General features: G+C 37.4%; 1 protein-coding gene and 1 long non-coding RNA gene across 5 annotated transcripts in view; one reads left to right on the top strand and one right to left on the bottom strand.

Annotated features, from left to right (window-relative positions):
* The window catches only part of LOC126870352 (uncharacterized), a 136,951-nt gene that overhangs the window by 5,724 nt on the left and 103,522 nt on the right, over nt 1-27,705 (bottom strand). The window lies entirely within an intron of this gene.
* On the top strand, nt 131-27,705 carry LOC126870336 (sodium- and chloride-dependent glycine transporter 2-like). Of its 4 annotated transcripts, none has more exons than XR_007691304.1 (10): nt 131-2,222; nt 3,987-4,155; nt 5,522-5,800; nt 8,835-9,039; nt 9,598-9,791; nt 10,933-11,113; nt 12,625-12,862; nt 13,835-14,173; nt 14,326-14,727; nt 21,873-21,910. XR_007691304.1 is itself a non-coding variant. In XM_050627935.1 (10 exons), exons 1-10 carry the CDS (start codon nt 2,193-2,195, stop codon nt 26,587-26,589), a joined length of 1,926 nt encoding a protein of 641 aa, XP_050483892.1. In that variant the 5' UTR covers nt 158-2,192; the 3' UTR covers nt 26,590-27,705. The 4 variants fall into 4 exon arrangements, 3 of the variants coding, with proteins under 3 accessions (XP_050483892.1, XP_050483894.1, XP_050483893.1); XM_050627935.1 differs by lacking the exon at nt 14,326-14,727 and adding an exon at nt 26,452-27,705 and having other exon boundaries at nt 158-2,222; nt 21,873-22,025; XM_050627936.1 differs by lacking the exon at nt 14,326-14,727 and adding exons at nt 2,314-2,445; nt 26,452-27,705 and having other exon boundaries at nt 164-2,222; nt 3,987-5,800; nt 21,873-22,025.

Genomic DNA, 27,705 nt, shown 5'->3' with positions numbered 1-27,705 from the left:
CGCGTTACGTACGGTTATTGGGAAGATGAGTAGTTTTTTCGTGAAGTATTCAGGAAAAAGGAAGAGACTGGGACGATTAGTAAATTCTGTGTTGTTGAGGTTATTCGATGCGTAAACGGAGAAAACTCGTGGATAAATTGTAAGGCAGAAGATATATTTAGATAGAAGTGTAATTATAAGTAAGAGTACAATTTGAGCTGGTCCAGATCCGCACGCTAGCCGTGTTACCCGATAACTGAAAAACCCCGAAGCCAACGTCGCCTGTCTACTGTTTACGGTCTGTCTTCGTCAGAAGTCTTTTGTCTACGCGCTGTCGATGGCTTCGGTGCTTGAGAAAAACTAAAAAAGACCAGACGTAGAGTTTTCTTAGAAGCGGTGACCACTTCAACGTGTGTTATTATTGCTATTTATCCTTAAATTAAATTGAATTTTTCCTTTTATTTTTCTTTAGTCAATTTACATTTTTGGTGAAGCACTGCATAATTTATCGTCTTTCTCTCGTAACAGATAAGTTTACGAGATAATCGTTTTCTTCCAGTTTAACGTATGTACCTGTCTCTAAATCTTTCAAATTACAATCGCGATTAACTTTTCAAAGATAAGATCTTTAAATACTATACGCAAATATTGACGGATCTCTATTCCATATACATAGGCGAAAGATAAACGATATCATCTATACTAAATGTATTGGAATATTGAAACAACTTTGACACTGTTCCGATATAAAATGTTTCACGAGGTTTACGTAGTATGTATTTTGTATTATTTCACTTCCTACAAAATTGAACATCCTAAGTAAACAGTCGATTGAATTGTTAACGTTACGTATGCTCATCAACAAAACATTAATTCTTTCCACCGGTAACATTTTATCGTACAAATTCGTTTAATAGATTAAATATTTGTCATTGTTTGATGCGACCAAATAACGAGAGCGGTTATTTTATCGAAAAATACATCGGCTGGCTCTTATTGTAGCGATCGATTTAACGGAGAAGCACGTGTATTAAATAAAGAAAGCCTCAATTATGTTCGCGAGTTAATTAATTTCATTAGCCTTAAATTATAGCATTTGTTTATTCGTTTATAATTATCGTCTCGCGTAATGATGATCAGGATGATCCAGATTATCGATCGTTGTTTAAGCACTTTATCGCAATAATACCGGAAGAATATGATGAGCGCAAATACCAAACGTTATCCTCAAAATTGTATCGCGTTGTGCTTTTCAAATTATTGCGTCGCGATATTTATATCTTCACAATTGACAAAGAATTTGAGATTAAGCATAAAAGAACTCGTCGACCTTTATCTAATAACGTTTATCGAAATATTAATTCGCGTAAATATGCGGTCTAATTATGAGACGTTCTTACACACTTTTATACGTTTATGACCCGAATTTTACAATTTCGTCGAATTCCCCATTTTCCTTTGTGTTTCCGTTGCACTCGCGAAAGCGCAATGACGTCGCAGCTTCGAACGTATCGCTTTAAAGCAACAGATTAACGGATCAGTTTCGTAAATACCACGTGTAAATCAGACGGAAACGAAAAGACTGCGATCAACTTCGTACGTACTAACGGCACCACGCCGTTTTATCAGCGATAGATCGATCGTATTGCTACGAACAGAGCTGTCCAAATATTTCTGTCAGGCTTTTATCGTACAATGCTGAACGCGCATGTCGACGATTGTTCGTATATAGTTGAATAGCTTCCGAACTATTTGACGTATCGATGTTAAAACGAGAATCCACGAAAAGGGGGAAACGATCGATGTCAAATATACCCTTAAACATCTGTCGTTTAAACTCATAGCCGTAAGTCTCGCGTTATCGTTTCTATCGTATGCGAATCTCGAGCGAAATCGAAACAGCAAAGGCAAAGCGTATTTCATCGTCGCGTCGCACAACGAATACGACGTTGGCCGCTCGCCGATGTCGTCTCACGAGACCCGAGACGTTTTATTTGCGGCTACGGTACTATGAAGCGTATTCAGAACCAACCTCTCGATAATAGCTTTTGTCGATTATCTTGATATCTGACGTTATATAGTTCTCTAGTAGCGCGCAACTGCGCAGACGATCGCGATCGCGATTGCGAATCGAAGTTGGTGTCGAAGTTGACGGGACATTCGTAATACCGTTTCGACCGTAAATATTTTACTGATATTTTCGTACAATCACCATGACGGAAGCTAAACAATGGACATCCAAGGTGAGCATAGTGCGCGTTTAGGCTACCGATCGTTCTCAAGCTTGTGAAAAAAGTGAACGCAACGCGAATGTGTCTCAAAATTTTATTAAAGTGCAGCGGACGGGAAGCGGTTTGATCCAAACGCACCTTATAAGACCAAATAAAGCCTCATGGACGAGGATGATCGTTGTTTGGGATGCTCGGTATCCGTGACATACATACGCAATGAAAACGACGTATACACGTAAATATGTGTTTTGTCACAGGAAGATTTTCCAGAAGAATCAATCCTGTTCAACTTGTGAAAGTGAATTATTGCAGATACGCTACGAGTATTAAGACGCTTGCCGATATTTAGTACAAGAAAGTAGTACAAACCGGATGATTCCCACCGTTTTTATTTCCTAGTTACTTTGTTTTATAAATCTGTTATTTCGTTCGCGTTACACGCGTTTCACGATGTAAAATTTGTTCGAATTTTTCGATAAGTATAACGAATAAGTGTCCTAATATTTGTGATCCTAGCAACGCATGTAAGATGGAGTTGTCGAAAGAGTAGAACCGTGATTCGTACAATCATTATTAACGTACACGAAGATTATACGCGGAAACGGTATCTTCGATGAAAGCTACGGTACCCGTTAAGTACATAGAGTTTCGTTCCAAAAATATTACACCGACGATCTCCTCGCGGCGGCGTAGTCTGGTTCGGGGAGGGGAATAATCGAGTTCGCGTGCGTCTCGATGCGCCGACGAAACAATGGGATCAACCATGCGCGGAAAAGAACAGCGTTTCGTTGGATCTTATCTGTCGGTGGCTTACGGTGCGAGTAGATTAAACCACCGATGCTCGTGCCGTTAGACTTTGCAGATAAATTCAGCCGATTCGAGCGTTCCCTTAATCTCGTTACGTAAATACCTTGGACGGTCCTCCAGTGGCAGCTCTTACCTTCCCACTTCCCGCGTTACCTTTCGCCCGAGTGTATTGTTGTCTTCCACATTCTCCTATGTTTCGTCCGACTCTATGTTCTACAGACTGGTCCTTAGACCTGACTATCGAGGCACCTGATTCCGCTGTTCGATATCGAAGAATGACAGGCAGGGGTGCCGTGGTTTCCCAGAACACCTTTCGACGAAGAAGTTTCTGCACGCACCAACTTTACGCGTTGTCTTTGTTAGGCGACCTTACGGTACGGTCAAACATCGTGAATCTCAGTTAGGCCATCGTTCAGTAATTTTTTAGCAGGCCTATAGCCAATACGCGGCACTCAGAGAAATTCCATTTAGCTCGGTCGTTAATTCATTATTCGGTTTAATTTCAGCAAGTATCCTAGTGTATCCTAAATCTAGCTTCTCGATCTAGCTTCTCGGCATTGAGCCTAACAGTTCTGGATATTTCGAACTTCTCACACATAGCGCTAGTATCGTAAGAAAGAATTATTTCGTATTTTGTTCTTATGCGTGTTAACGCGACGCCATGCTGCGACCGGACAGAGTGCTTGACTAAATTTCTACTGATTCGTACGATAGATCGTGCGGTGCACGGGTCCGCCTTAGATCGAACTGTTTACACGGGAAACGTGTTCGAACGACGGAATGTTCGGATAATCGAGGTTCTATCGTTGTTAACTCGCATTTGTTTCATAACCTACCTGTCCACACAACCGCTACGGCAGGTTCTTCCGGTTGTTGGCCCCTTTTTTCCCCATTCGGTTGCCGGTTGTCGTGCGTTTCGCGGCGATGATTTATATGATGCAAATATAACGTAACCCGTGTTATTGGCAGACGAAGAGGGTTTCACTGGGAGTTGGCGGTGCCTTGGTGGAGCTAACGCAGGATCCTGAACGGGGTAGCTGGGCCAATCCCATCGAGTTTGTTCTATCCTGCATCGGGTATGCCGTTGGCATTGGCAATGTTTGGCGTTTCCCTTACCTTGTATATCGTAATGGCGGTGGTACGTATATATACATATGTTGGTAGCTGTGCGTATCCTGGCGTCGTGGTGAACGTACGGTATGTATGCTGCATGTGGATACGGGTAGCGTGTGCGCACGACTTTCCCATACGAGAAAAACGTCTAGTCGTATTCGCTAAACAGACGGTCACGGGCTAGCAAACGAACTACTGGATTACGCGGAATGATTTATTTTCGTGCGTCGGCCGTTTTCGTAGAAAAAGGAGAAAACCGGAAGGGAGAAAAAGGGAAAAGAGAGGAAGCAGAGAAAGAGAAATAGGCGGATGAGCAGACGCGTGACACGGAGTGTACGTGCGTGGTCGACGTGACGAAGCGACTAATTCGAATAATTAAGCGTAGTTTGGCAGCTCGTGACCGAGCGTTCGGGAAATTTAATAAATCTTTCCTGGCTGCGTGTGCGGTTGTGCCTGTTGATACAGCCGCTCCTCTCTTTCACCGGGTTTATTTGCGAAATTCCAAAAGGTAGGAAAAGAGAGAGAGATGCTGCCCGCGTATTCTGAACACTTGGCTTTTAATTATTCTATTTTACTTCCACTCTCGTCGTTTTGTTCTTTTCTGTTTACGTGGCCCCAGCTCTTCATTGTTCCCCGGTCGGCGCAGCGGCTCCTAATGAAAGACGACCAAAGAGAGAATAGTGGCTGACCGTTTTTAACCTTTCTACTGTAACGCCGTGTTTCGTCGCGTTAATCAGACTCAGGGGCTCGATAACTTTTAATTAGTATCCATTCGAAACGAATGATAAATCGGCTCGTATTCCTTGGGTATATTTATCTGGTTGTTCCGACGTAAACGAACACGAACGGGACATTAATCGACATCAAGAATAGCCTTTTTAATCGAAGACATCGTTTTTTACTTATTTTTTAGTACCGCGGTTGTTTAATTTTTTCGTTTACCAACCAACTTTTTATCGACGATTTGCCGTTTATTATACGTTAGAACGAGAAGATTAGATACAGTCTTCGGTATTTATTCGACCGAACAGAGATGTATATACGTATACATCGATTCACGAAAGTATTTGAACATTTACCATGGAAAGCTTTTATATCCATACCGTATGTAGTGTGCATGGATGTGCGGTATAGTATGGATAATCGACTGTTTAAATACTTCTATGATCTCTGCGAAATATGTTCTTGTACCAAGCATCTTGTAATACATATTTTCAGATTCCACCGATACAAGCGTTACAAGTCTCATAACGGTGCTGACAAAATTTCATTGATCGATACTTGTGTTCGAATACTTGCGTGAACCTACGTGGTATCGTAGTTGTCGCCGTCCTCGTTAAACTCTTTATAAATACGTTATAGCGTATTTCCAGTCGTTGCTCTGTTTACAGGTGCTTTTTTAATTCCATTCGTTTTAATGCTGATAACCATGGGATTGCCGATATTTTTTTTGGAACTCGCGATTGGACAATATTCAGGACTTGGCCCTAACGAAGCGTTCACACGTATGGCGCCGGCACTCGAGGGTCTCGGTTATTGCACCCTCGTCGTCATTTTGCTTGTAATGGTCTACTACATGGTGATCGTTGCCTGGACACTTTTCTACACGTTCGTCTCGTTCGTGCCGAAGCTCGGTTGGGCCTACTGCGACAACGATTTCAACACGAACGGTAAGCACACTGATAAAATAACACACGTACTGCCGCGTCCCTTGTAAATTTTAGAGAACGCACCTCGCCTACGAACGATGGGTTCGACTTGTTATTTAGCGTAACGTAGCGTAACCGTGCCACACGCGTATTTTATCGTTCCCATAAAGCCCGAAGAGGTCGTAGAACCGTTTTAAACGATCGAATGACGAACGGCTCGTTTCTTCGAAATTCAATTTCTCTACTCTGCAGAACGGAAGCGCATAACATGAGAAAAATATTCTCCTCTTCCTTCGTATCGTTACATGCTGCTTTATGTTTTTCCATACATTGTATAGCTGGCAATTTATGAGTATATACGCGTACTACGTATGCCTTTTGTGTTACCAATATGTAAATAACAACAATTTTCATATTGAAAATTTTTTGTTCAGCAAAATATAGCTTGATCTATAGATATGGAATGGTACGTACGAATATTTTTCGGTTTTTCTAGAAACAAACTTTAATTAACTTGGATGCAACGAAATGCCTTTTTTTTCTCAGTTTCAATGTCCTCTTCGCAGGTTATTTAAAGTCGCACCTAATCGTTTGTGCGGGGTTAGAGCTTTAAAAAGGTATTGGTATCGGTGAATGTTTCTCGTATATCTTATCTCCATAGGTGAAACTACCACGTAATTTGTCGATCGTAATTCTTTCCTCATTTAATCTACAATCTCTTTACTCTAATCTGTTCTAATATCTATTCTAATCTACATATCTACGAAATAACGGTAAAATGCACAAACCTACAACATTGTTCTCCATTCGTATTTCGTATTGTATTGTATTTACAATTCGTATTGTACGCTGCAATGAATATATAATAAGAGTCCTTTCTTTATCGATTTAACAGTTCTTTTAATGTTATTCCTCTTGTTCGTAGAATATAGTAAAGCAATTTACTTTTACAACTAAATGATTTTATTCGTTGAAAGAATTTATTTATATCGCATTCACCAACTTTTCCTCAATGTCGATTCAAATCGTACGTGTATGCCCCTTTTTGCGAGAGTTGGATGTTTTATTCAAAATATATCTTGTTACAAAAACAAGTTATTTTGTGCAAGATATTTCGGGTTACGTGCGATCTACGATATCGAAATCAGAACATAAAATTAGCAAAAGAGACCGAAATAATATTCTCGTTCGAGGTATGACCTCATTTTCAAAATTGCAATTTATTTCGTGCTGTAATAGTTGCTCGCCTGTTTTTAGAGAAATCGTTCAAAACAATACCGTAAATATCCACTGTGATTGTTCATCCTGTGAAATTACATCCTTTGTTGTCGCCAAAAAACGGAGACAAAAATCTTGTAACGGAAGTTCGGTTTAGCAACTTTACTTCTACTTTATTACAACTTTCATCGACAAAGCGATCATTGTATAACCACTGACCGCCGACCGCCGACCGCTGACTGCCAATTCATACGACCAATATTGTTACAAAGAATTTATTTTGTTACAAGCGGTGATCCGACATTTTTCCAATTTCATGGAGACGATCGTTTGCTTTTATCTCTGCTGTTCCTAGGTTACTTCGTTAAATCTATACGCGTTTGATGTGGATTTCTTGTGGATATCCTCATGTAGATTGCACTAGTCATCTTTAACACAGTAGCGTGTATCCTTTATGATTGATCAAATGAATTACGGGAACAAAACTTAACAGATATGAATATATATATATATATATATATATATATATATATATATATATATATATATATATATATTATTACACAGCGAAGGAACGAGTGCACTAAAAAGAGAAATCGTGCATTTTTGACCGATTAGGAGGTTTGGATTGAGATTTGGGAATTGTAATTTCTCTTTTTTATATTTTTTTCTAATTTTTTGTCCGCCTAAGGATTGCTTGCTTATCTCATAATAAAAACCTTATCTAATTGTTTGTTACGTACGAGACAAAACGTGTGTATTTAGGTTAATGCACTTCGTGGAAAAGGTTGACTCACACCACGCAAATGCATGCCTCACACACATAACGTACTAGCTCGCTTCGCTATCAATTTCTGGTAGGCTTTAGGGTATTCGTATGCATAATATATGTATAAAAAGCTAAAAATTAGAGATCCTGGGTCTTAATCGCCATAACTTCGTTAAGTTTACTCGCTGTACGGATCGTAACAACTTTTATATTTATGTTATATTATACGAGAAATTTATTCCATCTCATTTTAGATTTTAACTCATTTTCAGCTTATCTTGCAAGTTATATGCGTACCAGATATGAATATATACATATATATTATTTTATATTACATTATTAATAATATATATTGTAATTCTAATGCTACGTCCTACGTTTCTCATTCGATAAGGTACAAAGAACGATCTAGGACGTGCGAGAAAACAAGTGTTTTTATAAAAACGCGATTGTCTATTAGTAGATAGCTACAAAAGATGTGTTAAAAATGGTTGTGCCCGTGTCTCACACAAACTCGTGCACTTTGGACGGTTATAGCTGTGCCCACGTTTTACGCATTAAGGGGTTAAGGACGCTCGTTCGTGCGATTTTTCTCAGGTTCAACAAACAAAGCAGTCTCTTCAGCTGCTTATTGGTGCCGCCGCCTTACGCGTGTCACTAAAACAAGCGCGCGCGTGCCCTCGTAGCCACGCCATAAGGGAACGCTTGAAACCGGAAATCCCTCGTAGAACGAAGTATCTCTCTGAAATAAATGCGGGGAGAACAACAAAGCGCTCGTGTAATTAGTGGCGGTCTCTCGACGATCGTAACAAAGTACCAGTGCGGATATACATACGTACATAGGCAACATAGGTATACGTGTATATGACCAGCTATCGCATGTAATATCGAACCATACGCTGTCAGCTCTACGACGCATCGTATTCTGTAAACGACAGCTATTTCGTTTCAATCAGCGATAGCCTTTGGAAGCCTTTGAAAGCCTTTGATGTTGTTTCCTAATTATCGCGTAACCAGGGCAACGATATTGGATATGCGGGGATAAAGCCATAATGTCGACTTGTACAGATTGTTATAGTGGCCTGCAAGGGATCCAATGTCAAACGAATGATCCGGAAACGATATTTTACAACAAGACTTGCGTATCGGCCAGGCTTATCTGCAAGAATTTTGGTTTCGAGGATGGCAACGTCACGCATTGTTTCGATACGAACAGATTGGAACTTCTCCAACACCTTTATACTCGCATCCTTTCTTCGGAGGAATATTTCAAGTATGTCACGAACCGGTGTATGTTATAAACCATTTTCTTTTTTTTTTCTTTTTTTGTGCATTTACGAAAGATCACGAAAGAAACGAACAGAACGCGTGCGATATGCGGAATAGTATATCTAAATATAGCGGTTTTTATAACACTCGATGAGTACTTTTCTTCTAATGAAATGAGCTCGAGCGAGTATTAGTTCCAAAATCGATATTCTAAATATATTAGGTCACACGAGGCAAGTAGACCGGTTTTTATATGGAGAATTAGGTCAGTGGTACTAGAGAGTGCCACGAAGAAAAACATAATCACCTTTTCTTTCTACAACTTTTTCCCATTTCGCCTGCAAACACAATAACGCTGCCCACGTAAAATTTTCCGACTATCCTTTTACCAAAGTATTCTCTCATAGCATTTTTTAGTTAGCTATGACATGTTCCATTTCGCTATTTACCTTCTATCTTTATTTAGCTATCACGTAGTTTGTTATTCATTTATAAATAAGAAAATCACGGGAAAAGCTGAAATATTTAATCGTGGTCGGATATTATCGTTGGTCGAATCTAGCGACCGTGTATTGGGTCTACGAGGTGCCACGTGGGAACATTTTGGAGGCATAAGATGGGAATTGTTAGGATGTCTCACCCTCGCTTGGATAGTCTGCTTCCTATGCCTGATGCGCGGTGTCCAGTCCATTGGGAAGGTCGTCTACTTTACCGCACTTTTCCCTTACGTCATGCTTACGGCGCTACTGATACGAGGTAAGAAGAACACAAGAAAAACGCTTTTCGTGCAATAGAAATTTCTTCGTTGATGCGATTAAGGAATTATGTATTACGTTGAGAAACAAGCTGATTCACGTTTTCTTAAAAGAGAGCGTCAAGTGTGTTTATTTCCACGTAAAATCTATCTAAGCAAGGTGTAATTTGTTTTACATAAATTCAAACATATGTATCTTTACATTCTTTGAATAAATTTTAGAACTAGACCGGAGGCTTTTATGCAATTTCATATTTCCGCGAACAGAACTAAGTTTCATCCGCTAAAAATTATAAAAAGTACATCACTTTGAATATTTCATATATTTCTATATACTATTTGCAATCTGTAGATTTTTGCACCTTTGAAACTATTATAGATGCATGAAAATTCGCAATATACCGATAACATTCTCCGAAATGCTTATATCAATGAAAAGCGAAAGAACTTATTGCTCAAGTTAATATGTTTGCTATTACATAGATTCTTACGTAGTATCGTCAACTATTACATAAAAGCCGAAAAATTTGTTTTTGAAAAATTATACAATGTACATTTTTATCCTAGAACTGTTTCTCCTTCGTATAAAAGAATGTTACGGCACTGCGTATATACAGGGTGTTCGTTGATCGTCAGGATTTTTCAGATGATGTAAAATTTTAATTATACGTCAGAATAAATGAATACTTTGCAATGTATTATTAATTCAGAATTGCTGCAAAACAATTATTTTTCAATCATCGGACACGTTCATTAAGAACGCAATAAATAACTATCAACGAATCGGAAGAGAATATTACGATCGATGAATTGTCAACAAATTAAAAAATAAATTAATTGTTAACGGTCAGAGATGATAAAATGGCATCATGACCCGCGCGAGGTTTTCGCGTATATCAAGTTTCATAATTAAAATTCTTCGACAAGATAATTGATAATTTATGAATATTAAAGTGATATTAAAATGCTATTAAACGAGATATCTCTTTATGCGACATTAAACTTCAAATATGAATTAAAAATCTAAATTTAAGAATTTCATGTGTCGCTGGATTGCATAAAAAGTATGTTTTTTTTTTTTTTAGCGATATCAGTTATTTTAAAGAATTTGTCAATTTTTATTGGTTTATTGTACACGTGCAGGTGTTACACTGGACGGTGCTGGTGACGGTTCTCTTTGGTTTATTACGCTAAAATGGTCAACACTGGAATCAACTAGCGTATGGGCAGATGCTGCATCCCAAGTTTTCTATTCCCTTGGTATCGGTTGTGGATCTTTGATCACTCTTTCGAGCTACAGTAATTTCAATAACAATTGCCACAGGTAAGCGTACGCAGTCGATATTCGATCACGCAACTCCTTCTTTATAACGCTACTACGAATTTTGCGTGCTCTGAAATTGGTCGAAAGAGTATACTCATGCATCAGGAAATAAATTTATGAATAAGCAAATGTAGATCATCGCAATCTATTCGTGTTCTTATCAAATCACCATTACGCTCTCGGCAATCCAATAAAGTTACACGAATATCCAATTAAAATCTTCCGCTCAATTAATATGATTCGTTCACTTAAAAGTCAGCAATAACGATAATGCATTTTACATTCGCGTGAATCTTTGGATACGTCCACCAACGATCTTGCACTCGTGCTTCGAATGAAAAGGCGTTCAAATGTCTGAATTCTGTCGTCGGAATCGACTGTAGCGATCTTCTAATGACGTGATTCGTCGTAAAATGATTAACCTTTTACGCTGTGGGATCTGTGTGTCCTATGAGTACATCAAAAACTATAAATCGTTACGATTTAAAATTCGTCGAGATATTTATTTTCACCACGATATACGAATCGTTACGTACACATTTCCTATTTCACTTATTAAAATTTAGCATATGGGGAGTACATATTAGCCAATAGATATTAATCAATAAATGATTATATCCAAAATCCATATGAAACAACACCTTTTTAATTCTTCGACGTAGTTATTGCGGCGCACTGCCGACAGTTTAAATCGACAGTGAGAGGATTAAAGCTAGACTTATCAAGCGCAGGGTGTATTTCAAACAGTGAACCAGTGAATGCGCGTGGCCACGATATTTGGACGTTGAGAACGTCTGCTTCATTTCGTACGATACTGATCGTAAGATGTATCATCCAAGCCACGGTACCTCCGAAACAAAACGATACTCGCCGAGTCGGAGCGTTCACGTGCTCGAAATATTGCAGAAAGTCGTAATTAGCATGATTATCCGACGCTGAACTTCTCTCCCAACGGCAGATACAATTCGTTGCACGTTGCATCGCGTATATAAATTATATCAGTGCGACGCAAGTCGAATGAGCAAGTAGCGCAGCACCGGAATATAACTTGCCGCACCAGCTGGCCAACTTTTACCTGTGATTATTAATTGTTCTTCCTCTGTTCTGTCATTTAACTGCCGCGTTTCGTCCTTATCGCGTGATACGTTTTATACTTCCGAAAAGCCTTATATGGCGTCGCTCGCTGAATCAGAACGTCGTTTTCTCGTGACGATACGAAGGTAAAACACGGCACCATCCACCCATTTTCGGCCACACTGATGCGTTTGATACGAGCTTTTATGGTCCGTCGTTTGCGAAATATTCATACACGATTCAAACGTCCTGCGGAAACGACTTGTAGATACAAATAATAAATGATCTTGGTCTCGCAATAATCATGGAGGGTACGACAAATTGTCAGAATGCATGAAAATATAAAAATGTGATAGAACCTGCCGTATCCGAACTAATGAGAAGGCAAACATCCTGCTACCTGTCTTAAATATATTTTTCTCCTTTACTTCTCCTAGAGACGCAATTATCGTGACGTTTACGAATCTCGCAACGTCGATCTTCGCCGGATTCGTGATTTTCTCCATTATGGGATTCCTTGCCCGTCAAGTGGGCATGCCAATCGACGACGTGATCAAAAGCGGGGCAGGCCTGGCTTTCATCGCGTACCCAGAAGCCGTGGCACGGATGCCGTTGCCCAATCTCTGGGCAGTGTTGTTTTTCGTCATGCTGTTCATCCTGGGCATCGGTAGCCAAGTAAGTACTTGCATTAAACAACAGGATGGTAGATTCGCGAAAAGTAACGATCGATCGAACGAGTTGAACCGTGCGCGCTCCTCGCGTTTTACAAGTTCGTTAAAAAATGGAGTAGGCACTTTTGAAGTTAAGGAGAGCACTGTGCAAGTCGATTCGCGGTTGCCGAGCAAAGAGAAAGAAGGTTTAGCGAGAAGAAGCGAAAGAATAGGTGAAAGTAAGAAATGGGAGATAAAGTAAAAAAAGGGGGAAAGGAAAGGGCACGAGCAGAGAAGCGTGAAGACTTTTGAAAATGAAGAGCATCGTATTTCCATGTTGTTTAAAGTTTAAAGTACGGCCTTGTTATTTGCACGGTGTGGGTCTGCGCGCGCGAGAAGGAGAAGGCAAAAATTTTTCGTCCTACCGAGCCAGCTAAGAAGGCGCTATTCAAGTGCCGCGAAAACCGGAACGCCAGCCGCCGTATTCGTCAAAAGAGCTGTGAGGGAAAATGTGCTCGCGAGTAGCCAGACGATCGTGCCGTGTTACTTTTGCATCACCTCCCGTCTCTCTGCCTCGAGGCTCGTATATCATGGAAAGAGTTATGGTTTGCCGTCCCACTGAAATCCACACCTTTCCTCCTGTCCTCGTCTTTCCACCTTTTTTTCCCTACGAATGAGAGAACCGTAGAAAGGTAAACGAGCGAGGCAAAAAGAAAGCTGGCGGAGAGAAAGGGAGAGCCGCGGAAAGAAAGCGAAAGGCTTTTTGTTTTCTACACGCGTCTCTGCCCCTCTGCTGCCTCTGCAGCTTGCACGCTGAAGGGTAATTAAGACAGACGGCGTCAAGAAAGAAAAAAGGAAAAAAAAATATACGAGGGGGAAAAAAGGGGCGAGAAAGAAGAAAAGAATATAAAAACGGAGAAAGGGTAACGAGAATCCCCGACGGGCGAGCATCGAATCTCGAGTAACACAGTCGGTCGTTGCTTTTTACGATACGCAGTTCGCAGGCGTGCAGGCGATAAACACCGCCATATTGGACCTGCGACCAGATTTACGAAAACACGAGAGCTACGTGGTATTAGGGATATGCGTCACTTGCTGGCTCCTTGCTATACCGATGGTGTTCGATGGTGGTATTTACCTGTTCACGCTGATGGACTGGAACACCGCTTCTTGGGCAATACTATTGATCGGCATTGCCGAGGTCGGCGTGGTAGGCTGGTGTTACGGGTGCAACAAATTCCTGCGTAACATAGCTGAAATGCAAATGCGGTTCAGCCTTTTGCTCCGCAGATATTGGTGGCTCAGTTGGGCTGTGCTCGCGCCTATCACTTGTCTGGTAAGTGCATTGTAATCGCATCCCCTCCGTTCGTGTCTTGACGCGTTGCTACAGTTGTTTCCGTGCACCAGGATCCTCGAAATACACCTGGCCAACTATGTCCAAGTTATTCTCCGATAATTAACTCGATCGATATCGAACTTGTTTTACAGATGTCGGATGCCGATGCCGTTCTGTGTAAATGAAACTCTATGGAACTAAATGAAACTAAATGAAACTAAAATGCCGAGAATATTTCCATTGAAAATCCCCTGATTTGTAATCTGCAGTATGAAATTATCGAAGATACTAAAGTATCGGTTGAATTAAAATTGATTAGGTTAAAACGTAAATGTTAATTGTAAATGTTATTAGATAAAAGTCAATTAATTTGTTGTAATCGATTAGGAGAATCGAACATCTTTTCGTAAATATAAACGAAGTATAAAACATTAGAAACTTTGGCAACGACTACGACAACAGAATAGCAGTTTTATCTTGAAAAGGAAAGCTTCTTGTAATTACAAAATTTCTTCGATATTCGAAAGAAATATATTCTTCCAGTTCGTAGAAATGTAAGTGATTTTTAAATATACTAAGATGTAATTAATCTTTAAATATAATACAAACAGAATTCGCATTCTAATGTTTCACGAAAAAAAAAGATTAACATATAATTCCGTATATTCCTAGTGCACGAATACGCTGTACGTCTTATCAGTGTAAGATAAGAAAGCGTCGAATAGATACGTATTGGATATAAATGCAACTTACATGTAGATATTGGTTGAAAGTTTCCAGATAAACTATATCAATTACGAAATTTGTTTTAAAGTGTCATAAATATTTTACGTTCAACCAATTTTAATAGTAGTTTCGCTGGTTACTAATGATGCAGCCTCAAATTGAATTTCCTAATACAATAGATACAAGTTATATTGGGAAATTTCGAGCAACTTTGAAAACAATAACTTTCTGTCAGAGTTTCATAACTTTGACATACATGAATGTATAATGCTTAGTATCTGAATTGTATATTGTGCTCTTAGGTGAGGTCAGCAGCCAATTACGCATGTCCTTGTTGTGATTATATCGTTCCTCCTATCCATTATATAATACAAATGATATAATTATATGATAGGGATAAAGCTAAATCGATTTTCGTGTTATTTCGGCACGATGAAGATTTGACGCTTTTAAACTAAAAGAAGCGCTACATATCTATGTCTGAGCGCAATCAAAAATGTCAGTTTCCCAAAACTGAATTCGAATTATTTAAATTTACGATTCTTTTACGATATTTCTACAAAATTTCACATTAAGATTCTTCAAAATAAATATTACTTTGAAAAACAGGGTTCACTTCAAAATCATATTTACTTTTATTAAAAAATAATCTCCCACGAAAACGTATATTTTGCGTTCGCTTTTGTCGCCTCTCCGTTAGCTACAAGATGAGTAACCTAATAAATATTCTTTTTTATTAAATTGCATTAGGCGTCTTAAATATTTCATATACTCCGATTGCTTCTAAAACAATCAATGCTATCTACATTTTCAGAACTTTCAAATACATAAATCATCGTTCATTCTCGCCATTATACATCTGAATCTGCCCAATATTCGCCCCCAAATATACCATGTAATCACACTTAGCTTCCGTAAAACTTGGTTGAAACCATGGCAATCATACGAATCATCCGAGCGATTAAACAAATCCGGTTCACGGACACGAGCTAGTTCGTTCGTTCAATTCGTACCACTCTCTTTTTCCGGGCATGCACCTCATAGTTAAGACGTTAATCCTTTCTCCTTTCGAGGTGTTTTCACTGACGGTATTATCGCGGTTTTGCTTCTCGGTCTGCAAGCATTTAGCGCGACGCTTGTGCTCCATTATTGATTTTCCGTTTGTTTTAGACTCTTCCTCCGCCTGTCGGTCGTATATTTTTTTCTTATTCTTTCTTTTCTTTTTTTTTTTTTTTACTCTGCCTTTACTGCTTTCGCATCTTGTTTAGTAAATGACCTCGCGCTCGGTCCTCGTCACGCGCGCCCGAAGCCATTGAAAAAATCACAGCCTAAATAATTATGTTCCATTGCGCCCACTTCATCGTTAACAAACGCAAATCCACTGAAATATCTGGATCACTAATTCGAACAGGCGAAAGCACGCGCAGAGAGACACGGTAAAGAAGCAAGTAATGATCATTCTCTCGAGTCACCTTGGAGAATTTTCATCATTATCGCAGCAAGAGCGGAGTAGAGTCTCTCCGGTAAAGATTTCTCGGTTCTATTCTATCGCAACCTACAGTGGCTCACGAAAGTATTCGAAACTTATCACGGAATTTTTTTACGAACATATTATATATATTATACGAAACTTTTTCAAATTTTCTTAACACGACTATCGTGTTTGTAACAGTAAAATATGAAATGTATATAGAAGTTATTCAATTCAAAAATGTATATAGAGGTTAGAAGACATTTGTTGCAAATATACACTTACAAATCGTTGCAACAAGATCGTAACTTCTCAATCGATTTCTCGAAAACAGAGCGCCATGCACTCATATCCTTTTGGGGTTGTTTTGCGTCAATCGGAAGCATAGAATGTAAATACAGTCAACTCATTCGAGATTTCACAGTTTCTGCTATCTCCTTGTTATTGAAAAATTAGTATACAACACGAATAGTAGTCTTAAACGTATAATTAGTGCTAAATATGGCCTCACTACATGTTTTGGCTTATTAATATACCGAATAATTGTCTGTCCAAATACTTTGGTGATCTTTGCGATATGTGTGTCTTTAATAAATATATTCTAACTTCTATATATAGTTTCTATATATCTGTTTCGAGTTTTATCGATCTAGTCACGATAGTCGTGACTCTTGTCTAATGAGATCTCAAAATATTTTGTATCATACGTATACCGTATATAAATATATAACAAGTTCCTGGATGTGTTCGAATATTTTCACGAGTCATTGCACTCCACCGATGCCTATCGTGTTCTATATCTGTCTTTGTATCGAGAGTTCCAAAGAGATCTAAATCTGATCGATAGACTGCTTTATTAAATGCGATATACTCGGTGCCGGTTAGTTCGATACGACAGTTTTCGATACACCATAGCTCGATTTGAGATTGACGCTCGATCAATCCTAATTTATTTCCGGAAATAATATTCTGCGATAGTTTGTCTTCCAAGAGTTCGTTTCGTAAACATTAATGTGGATCGTAGGATAGCTTCCTCCGATAAAAGCTTAAAATAGCTTAAAAGTTTCGCATCAGTCGCTGGCATTGGAAAGTATCTAAGGGCGTTTCTTGTAAACCTTTACATCGGTAAACTTTTGTAATGCTAATGTCCAGCATTTTCTTCTGAGTTTTTGCTAGCCTGATTAATTTTAGAAAGTTCAGTGCTTCGTTGCAGTGATCCCTTCTTATTATTAACGGGGCGATTAGGATTAAAAATAAACAAAATCTTACTTCTACAATTTTTACTATGTCTATTTAATTGTTAATTATAATTCTTCTTGAAGCTCCTTTTTAAACCTCAGTTAGGTCTTTTATAGATTCGCCGCTACGTTCATTATCTTTATAATATTTAATTATACAGGATGAACCGGAATAAATTCATTAAAAATTTTATAAATCTATTCCGAGTAGTTTTTCACCACGTACTGCGTTTTCTCTTTTATCGATTAGCTCTCTCTATTTTTCTTTATAATAGAAATTGACATTTCTTGCGTTGCAAGAATTTTTATTAAACATATAGGTAAGCAAACATAAATTTTGATAGGTTCAAGCACAATAATTTATACTTAATTTTCATACACCTTGTTCTATGCTTTTCCGTTCTTTATTTTTCAAATTCAACTACCAACGTCGAATCCAGTCGATTATAAAAGTATCTATTATTGATTAAGGACGAACGTATGTCGAGATATGTTTTATCGTTCGAGAAATTATTAATGATATAAAATTACGTTCACAAGCATCAAAATCTCGTTAAAATTCTGTTCGAAATAGCGCATATTTAGTTACCACTGAAATAAATGTTACACCAAATATTTACTGTATATAGATATTCGCATTATATCTTTCTGGTGTTCACGATAGCACAAAAAATGCATAATGTTTGTTTTCGCGTTTTTCCATATCTTGGCAACATAACCCGACTACATTTAACTGGCAGCACTGTAGGCGGATTCTTTTTATCTTCTTTCTGTTTTTTGTTAAGTTCCTTTTGTCCACGATATTCCCCTTAAAAACTCGAAGGAGAAACCGCATCTTAATATATTTCTAAATATACGTTTTACCAGTTTTATACATTAATTAATTACAAAATCTAACGAGTAATCGTAATCGATTACAGTCTACTAGCACGAACGTTGCAAGACAGTAATCTTTACGTGTACCTTTTTCTTTTATTTTGTCGTAATTGTAAATGAACGAGCATGGCATGTACTGTTTGTACTAAGTTACGTATACTTTCATGTATACGCATGGAATGACGTTGCTCCAGGGGAAGTTCGCTTTAACGAGCAGCCACCCTTTATGTTTTCCTATATTTACTCTCTACATTTTTCTATATTTTTCTACAGGGTACCTCGTCTAACTTTATCACTCGAGATATCTATCTTACCTTTAGAATTTTAAGACGATGTTCTGTGCGAATATTGCGTGGCTTTACAAGTAAGACGAAAGTATCTTCATTTTAAACAGGGTCATCCATGGATTTTCATTAGCATATAATAATAGCTTTTTAAAAGAGATAAACAATATGAGATTCAAAATGTTTCTAGATATTTTGCAAGAAATTAAACACGACTTTCAGACGAGTAGATTTTAGCGATTAGTTGGTCGAAGTTATTTTTACAGGCTCTTAAAATATCCAACTTCTTCGAATTAAAAGAATTCCGATACAGCGAAAAATAAATAATAACGAATTTGGTGAACGAGATATATAGAGTTTGATATTTCAACTATCTCAAATTCTTCATATTTCTAGCTCTTCATCGATAATTTGCCTTACTGAAAAGCAACGTCTTTTTATTGATCAATCCAGGAATTTCTTTTAAATCGTTGCATTTAATATCATATCCACGTTGGTTTTGCGATTAATATTCTTCCAATCGCATGAAATATACAACAGAATTGACATTAATTATTAAAGTCGCTATGAGCTTTCTCAACAATCTAGTATTACACTCTTCTAACATTTACGTAATTTTACCCAAATGCTACATTTAGATTATTTTAAGATTCTTTTAAGATATCGATAGATATTAAATAAAGAAACACGAATATACATACGCTTTGATTACGATGGCTGATAATATGGTTTCGATATTTGTATTATCATAGCACGGTCGATACTCGTATGATACAACAAAGCTCTTTTTCTTTAATACGATTTTACGCGAACGAAAGTACAAGAAAATTTAATGGATGATTCGTTCTGTCAGATTGAAACTGCAGAAAAATCTATATTCGATATTTCATATGCACCGATCTAATACCACCTATACGCAATTGCAGACGCAAGAATATAAGCGGTGGCAGTTTTCTTCAATAACCATTCTTTTTCTACCTCTTCTCCTTTTTCGTGAAGCGAGCCACATTGCTGGAAACCCCTGTCACGTTCCATTTTAGCGATCATGAATCGTATCGAAATAAATGATCACGGTACGCCGAATCGAGTGGCGGTTTTTCCTCCTCTTTCATCGATTACCGGCCTCGTCCGCAGGTTGATTTCGAGGCAACCAATCAAATCGACAACTTAACTTCTGTCTCAAAGCGCACAGACTCGAATTGATCGTGGAGAAAAGAGCGAAGCTTTCCTCGGTCGCACTCTCCTTTTTTTCTGGAAAAACAACGGAAACAACAAGCCTGCGAGCTTTGTTTCGCGATCAATCGAGTGCGATCTCTGTTGATTTATCGCCGTTTTCCGATAAATCGGCTTGCGTGTTTCGGTCATCAGTCACTTGATTTTCATATACAACGTGTCCTCCAGATAGGATGCAATGGCGGCTTTGAAACTTCCCACGCCATTCCGGAAACGTTTTAATACCTATCGAGAACTTTGGGCAATGTGTTCCTTTCGGTGTAGCTCGTATGTTTAATGTAAGTTACATAGCGAACTCGAAGGTATCGATCGTCAGTATTTATGGACTTGCTGGTTGCCAGAAAATGGAATATATTGATTTTTCCTACAGATTATGGTAGTTATATAATACATATTATATTTTATTACATAGGATCCGTTGTTTTTTTATTTTATATATTACGACGTTTCCAGTGGCGAATTATTACTTTCTCCTCCTCTTTTTAATCATGTTTAACGAAAATCGATGATTTACAGAGACTAGTGTGGAATTTAAGTTTATTAGTACGACGAGATCGTGGGTGTGTTATTAAAGCTTTGAAGCTGTTAGATCAATTTCATTTAATTTGAAATTATATCACTCCATCCTTCGCAATATTACTTCTTTCCCACTTTCTTCTTTTCATCTTCTTCTATTATGTTATTTCATTTTTCACTTTTATTACTTCTTTCTTACTCTTTTTCCCCTTATCTTCTATTATGCTTCCTCTTTTGATATCAAACGTACATTTGTCACTACGCTTTAATATATTTCTTTAGATTTCAAATAGTAGATACATTTAGGCTTTTACGAATACGATAAGTCGTTTTAAAAAATCAAAAAGAAGGAAGTTAAATACCAAAAATTATAGCTATTATTCCCAGAATTTTAACGAAGACAGTGCTAATAATTTACGTGAATAAATTGGTCTTCCGTTCCTTAAGGGGAATTAATTTTATATTTCATGTTCAAATTTTGATATCTTCTATAGATTTTACTTATCGCTTCGATAACTTTTGTGATATCCACTTCATTTCCGATAAAATCTGTAAGTATACAGTGCCCAATAAGATATTACTGGCAATTAGTTTATCGATCTCACTTCACACACGAAATGAAAGCAAACAAATAATTTCATAATCATTTGACATTAATGTCATTGATCACAAAAACAATTCGTATTCATGATTATTCAAGAATTTAATACATTCGCTGTCATGCAACATGTGGGAAATCAATCGCTATATTCCCTGCTTTGTTTTTGGTACTACGCGATATGTCGCACATTTACACTTACTTATATACATATAAAATGTACGAAATACGTATAAAATCTACATACGACCTTTTTTGATATTGCTTTCCAACCAAGACAGATAAAATAAATTTTATATATTTCTATGATCCGACGATGTTGTATATTTGCAATTTTATAACTAAATTACTTTCTGCCAAGAACAAGCCAAGTGTCCGTATATTCTCTAGCGACACTGTATACACTTACAACACAGTGCAGCAAAGATTATAGTTAATGAAACGAAAAATGACACTATTCACAACAGTACGGTATCTACGATACAACAGAGGCGATTTAATCGACGAGTAAATACTTATTGGAATCAGATCTCGCTAGGAAGGAGTAAATTTTCATTTTAATCTGAAATTCTATGCACCGAAGTCGTAAAGATACCTGAGGGAGAGCGTGCCAAAGTCAGCCCCGATTAAAAATATCAAATTCTTAATTGGCCGTTGTACCATCAAGCTTACTGCTCCCCCGAGAAGTTTACACAAGAAATAAGAACTCCTTTTGTTTCCCTCCTCTTTTCCTCTATTCGTGGTTTTTCGTTCGCAGGTGGTGTTCGTGTATCAAATATGTACGTACGAGATGCCTCGTTATGGCGAGTACATATTCCCTGGCTGGGTGAATGCGATCGGAATACTGATCGGCCTGTCGACCCTCGCCCCGATGCCGTTCTTTTTCATCCGTCGCCTCTGGAAAGGTCCGGTAAGTTCGTCACGAGAACGAGAGAGTAATAACAACGATCGGTAAATCTCATGGATTTCTATCGTAACGACTAGACTAATAAGCATTAATTTGCCGGTCGATTACCAGCAATTGCACGCTATCAAATCGCCGAGTTTATGTCGGAAGCGGACTGGTTATAAGCTAACTCTCGAGATATCAGTCGGCATAATGCTCAACAAACTAGACATTATTATGCAAACTGCTCGCTTGTTTTTACGACACGCTACTGGCTGAAGCACCGCCACCTCCTGCTGTTTAGAGTTTACGGTGATTCTAACTATAATAATCCTACATCAAGGCTTTACTCCAGGTTGGCCAAACGGTCTCGATCGCGTTTAAGGGTTTTTGAGAACATTCGCGTCTCGAGACGGCAATAAAAGCGTTACCGTTAGCACATTTTGAACAGAGTGCCCTATATCTTTACATAGCAGAAACCCCTGATTTCGGACGAAGGACTCGGAAACTTTTCGAAAACGTGTCGTATCGTAAGAACCGTTTGACGGAGAGATTTCGCGTGCTACCTCCTTACGCATCACACCCTCCTAATATAAATCTCAAATTTTGGCAAAAAACGAACACATACCGTTACATTTCTCAATCATACTCGAACAATTCTGCATTTTTATAACAGCACATTTATAATCGAGTTATAAATCCATTTGACTCAGGACTGATATTTCAACATCATAACACTACAAAGAGAAACGTTCACCAGAGAAATAGTTATCAATAATCCAATTTAACGATGTTTTTTTTTTTCTTTTTTGAAGTTCCTATGTAGGCTCTCTACAAAGGTATGCTTATAATATACTAGTTTCAATGCTAACGAAAATTGTGTTAACCATGTTATAGGAAGAAAATCGAACAGCGACATAAAAGGTGACTCTTCGAGAAAGTCTCGTCGTTTCGATCCTTGTAATTTTGTAAAACATTTTGTTCTTGTTGACAGAGAAGAGAACAGTATCATAGTACTATCTTCAAGAATTTTTTATGATCAGCGATAGAGTTATTGTAGCGAGAAGATCGATAATTTTCAGTGTTCTTCCAATTTTTTTTTTCTGCAGGAGCCGTGGTATTACTTTTACTTGAGGTTTGGAATAGCGCAGGAATGACCTATTTCTTTCTACTTAATTTTGTATTAAAAAAATAACATTTGGAAAAAATTAATACTTTGTATAATGAAGATAAAATACCAAACGTTTGTTCGAGGATTAAATTCTTTTGTTTAGTATTTCTTAGAAGAGATGTTTTATGGTTGAGTTTATATAGAATCATGGTATTACAAGAGTGTACAAGTTTCTGCGTAAATTTGAAGATTAAAGCAGTGCAGGGCTTATCGGTTTCCAGTATTTTTTCTTCCAATTTACTGTGGTATCCGGTTTACTTAAAGGCCAAGATAGTATACTGATTCAATATTTTACAAGGGAAGGAGAAGGTCTTGAATGGATGTGTACTTCGAACTGAAACTAATACAAACTTTTCAGAATTGCGATATATTTCTTTCGAATTTTTACAGTTTCCAATCTTTAGCGAAATCAAAATTTTACCAAAGAATATTATCCCCAAATTAGATAAATGAAAATCGAAGCAAACCGAGGTCGTAATAACTAAATAAGATATATACTGTCGCTCGTTAAAGACATCATCTGCCTTCAAAAGCGGTAAATTTTCATCGAATAATCAATTTGAAACGATTTCGCGTTACGTTTCACATTTATCAACAGTAAATTCATCAACGTTAATAAACTGCATGTCACTTGATGACAAAAATACAATATCTGAATCGATTATTGTTAGACAATTTGAAGATGCAATATTACACACAAAATTGCACATAATTTGAAGAAATACATAAAATAATATCCAAAGTGTAGTGTTTTCTATAATGTATATTTGGCAAGTAAAACAATTTTCTATAGAGGCTTTAGTAACTACTTCTTCGATTATATTCTCAAAGATATGCATCTACATAAAAATCCGCAGTCTCCTTGTAATAAATGCGATAACGTGTCAAAGTTAATTAACTTATAATAACTGTGGTCACTTTTTATCGGAGTTCTAATTTTTTGTCGTAAGCATTATTAAATATCGAACGTGGTCGAGGTTTCATTTAAAAATTACTTGCCAAAGCATCTGATCGAACACGTGACAAGGATATCTTTGAGCATTTCTTTTATTCACGAAGATCGCAATAAAACGATCAAAATCTGATGTGGGAATATAGCAGATTAAATTTCTTGTTTCAGCGGAACCAACTTTTTCAGTGCAATGCAAACAAACCGGAATATTCGCGGAACGTTGAAAGAAAATCAATATAGGATACTAGCTGGTATCGGAAGTTCATATGTATTAGCAATAACTACTGAAAGTTATCCGCGATATTAGTTTCCTGTTCATCTTCTCCGGTAATTGATATAGGAAGTAATTGTGCGAGTGTATTACTTCTTTTACTCATTAACAGATATGCTAGATCTGTACCATGCTCAATCAGAAATATCACGCGTTATCATTTCCTCAATTTTATATATTTCATTTAAAGCTATTCTGATTGAAATTAAATAAAGTTTATGGCATAATCCTTGCTCGTCTATTATCGAGTTTTAATTTGACGGTTTTTAAACGAACAATTTATGTTTAACTTTATGAAATAATAAAAACGCGGAGGAAAAGGTATATTTCCTTGATATCTGAAATAAAATTCGTATAAAATGAGTTACTAACTGTATTTATGATAAAAATTACAGAATATGTTATAATTTCTAACTTTAAATATTACACGTAATTCTCTTTTCTCCAAAACGTGAATCCATTGCGATAATGTAGTCATAAACTTATATCCGTTTTCATCGAATGATGTAATTATAATGCTTCGTACTGATATTACGTTGTAGTCAAGACAGATATTTAAAAATCGTTAAATCGATGAAATATCAACCTGCAGTTTTATTTCTTCCATCTGATTCTTCGTTTCTTCGTAACGATGAGAACATATTATGGATTCTAATTAATATTTTTTTATTTACTTTGATAGGGGTAAAAGCGCTTCTATTAAGCTATTTGTATATTGAATTATGCAAGCGAATTTCTTTCTAGTTTGTTTATGAATTCATAAATTCGAGTAACCACACTTTTCGAGTTATTTCGATGCCCTTCGTAATTACGTAATTGCACGAGAATTACAGTGTGTTTAGAAACGCCGTGATCGGTGTTAGACACTGTAAATATCCAGGACAAAATGTGCCAACGAACGATAATTGTATAGTGTTTGGCGATATCGTGGCCATAATTCAAAGGTGAACGAATTGCAAATTTTTTAAGAGTCACGTACTGTTCAACTGTGGTTAAGCCCTGCAGCAGGTATGCGCCGATTTAAAAGTTGCTTTCCCTTTACCGTAAAATCTCACCAACTTTGAAATGTCTTAATACAAGTTTTTCCACGGTACGTAGGTAATCGTACTTTGAAACGAAAAGTTTCGTTCCGTGCTCCATCGTACGGATCGAACCTATTTCAGCCGTACTTCTGACCTCTTCTTGACCGCTTCCGCTTTGTTTTACTCGATAAATTTACTATTACTCTTATCTCCTTTTCTCTTGTTTTCGACTCTCCGCACAGTTTCAAACTACTCGCCAGCTTCGAGAAGATATGAGCCCGCGTGCCAGTCAGAAAATCTCTGCGATGTCTCTCCTTTTGCGATGCAGCGACCGCTACGGTTAGATGTTAATGCTTTGAACTTAATCAACAACTTGGTCAAACTTTTTTAATAGACGCGACATCTTACTCTTAACTCTTACTCGCCACAAAACATTATTTTCTTACTTTCGGCAAGTATTTTAATGAAATTATATTTCGTATCGCAATTGAAAATCTTTACACGCGAAATGCAAGATGATTTTACGACGAATCTGAATATCACTTGTTTCTTTAGAACATCTTTTAGATACGGTGCTATCGTTGCGATTCTTGAGATAATCAAAATCGTTATCTAAGGAAGCGTAAGTTTGATTGCTATAGCTCTTGAAATTATCTTCTTCAAAGTGGATGATTAAAATCATCATCATCATTTAATGATATATATACAGATATACTATTATTTAGTTTTTGCGAGAGAAAGTATTCAAATAACACTCTTAAAACATACTCTTAATATTAAATACTTATTAAATTATTATTCTACCAGCAGTATGTTTTAAGAAACATTCGAATGCTTTTAAGAGATCAGATTAAACGTTTACAAAAAACATACGGCCCTTGGATAACATCAGTGGAATCTTTTATTTGGCTAACAATGGCTAGCAGCGTGCAGTTGAAACGGCGAGCTCGGAGAATGCCAACTCGAATTGTTTGCATAAAGCCCGGCGCTAGCGATTGTTCAAAGAATTTAACTTTCGTTTTAATTGTCCGCAGAGGGACTGGAGTTTGTTTCGACCAAAGAAGACGTGGGGACCAGCTGTGGAGAAAGGTGCAGGTAACGGCAATTCGTCCATGGCGACCATCAAGATCTCGCAACCGTATAGAAACGAACCGCAAGAGGATTACATTTAATGATTTTAACGAATTCATCTACTTTTTAGACGATTCTAGTCACGTTAACGCGAATGTTAATCAACCGATCCAAGCGTTCGAGAACGCTCTCTTCTCTACTCAGTTTTTTTTCTGTTAGAAAAGTTTTACAAATAGAGTGAGGATTTTTATGCGTTTCTGTGAAACTTGCAAAAATACACAGAATGCGCGTAACTTCCAAAAACTTATAATTAATTATAATAATTTGCAAAAATATCTAAAATATAGAACTTTCGAAATATTCGACTCATACACAGGTCGAAGTAGCTAATTCCACTTTTCGAAATTTTGGAAATTTTAGCGAAGGTTCGATCGAAGCTTATCTGATATAGTTTCATCGATTTTCTCTGCTCTTTGTTTCGTGGAATTTCATTTTTTCATTTTTAGGCAAGTTGCGTTTTCTTAATCGTATTCGTAGAAATATCAATTCGCATAAATCTCCGCTGTCTGTTCATCGATTATCTTTGTTGTATTCTCTTTCATTCGCTTTTGTCTGATGTGAAACGAATTAAGAGCTTCCATCAGATAAAAGTCAGACTGGAAGTTCCAAGGAACCCGGCAGATTTTTCGGGCGAGAACGAAGAGCTACGATATATTAACGCTTCGGCCGATTTCATATTTTCCAATACTCGCTGTAAAACTTGGGAACTCTGTTTTCGTTGAAACTTTTAAATTAATGCTAGCGAACAGCCGCGGTGGGTAGCATCAACTACAACGAGGTGCGTGTGTTATAGCATTTCGCTAGCTGTTTCAAAGCAACGTTTTAATTTCTATGTCCATGTGAACACGCTAACGCGTACCAACGATATTAATGAATTTGCAATTTTTACCTGAAAAGAACTCATCGGTTCGTTTTGATGTTTCGTTCTTTGCATTTCAAACAGGGAATGTATCGGCAATTCCACTGGAATACCGAGCGTGTGCAAAATTCGATATGCGTTCCGATGTCAACTTATTTTTTCCAGAATCCGTAATTATTCCATAATTGGGATGTGTCATCTAATTGGTCTCGATTTAATAACGTTGTATACGATAAAAGATGTTGAAAATATACTACGGTTGGATTTATAATGCCTTAATAAATGTCAACTTGTTCTT

The sequence above is a fragment of the Bombus huntii genome, chromosome 10, assembly GCF_024542735.1.
Source record: "Bombus huntii isolate Logan2020A chromosome 10, iyBomHunt1.1, whole genome shotgun sequence".
Classification (NCBI taxonomy): domain Eukaryota; kingdom Metazoa; phylum Arthropoda; class Insecta; order Hymenoptera; family Apidae; genus Bombus; species Bombus huntii.
Note: the sequence above shows the minus strand (reverse complement) of the source record. Positions and strands in the feature narration are given on the sequence as shown.

Bases quoted from the DNA above. Each gene is read 5' to 3' on its own strand.
- LOC126870336 (XM_050627935.1), top strand. From the start codon at position 2,193: ATGACGGAAGCTAAACAATGGACATCCAAG. The intron at 5,801-8,834 runs GTAAGCACACTG...CGACTTGTACAG, and splicing joins CAACGATTTCAACACGAACG to ATTGTTATAGTGGCCTGCAA. The intron at 9,040-9,597 runs GTATGTCACGAA...GGTCGAATCTAG, and splicing joins TCTTCGGAGGAATATTTCAA to CGACCGTGTATTGGGTCTAC.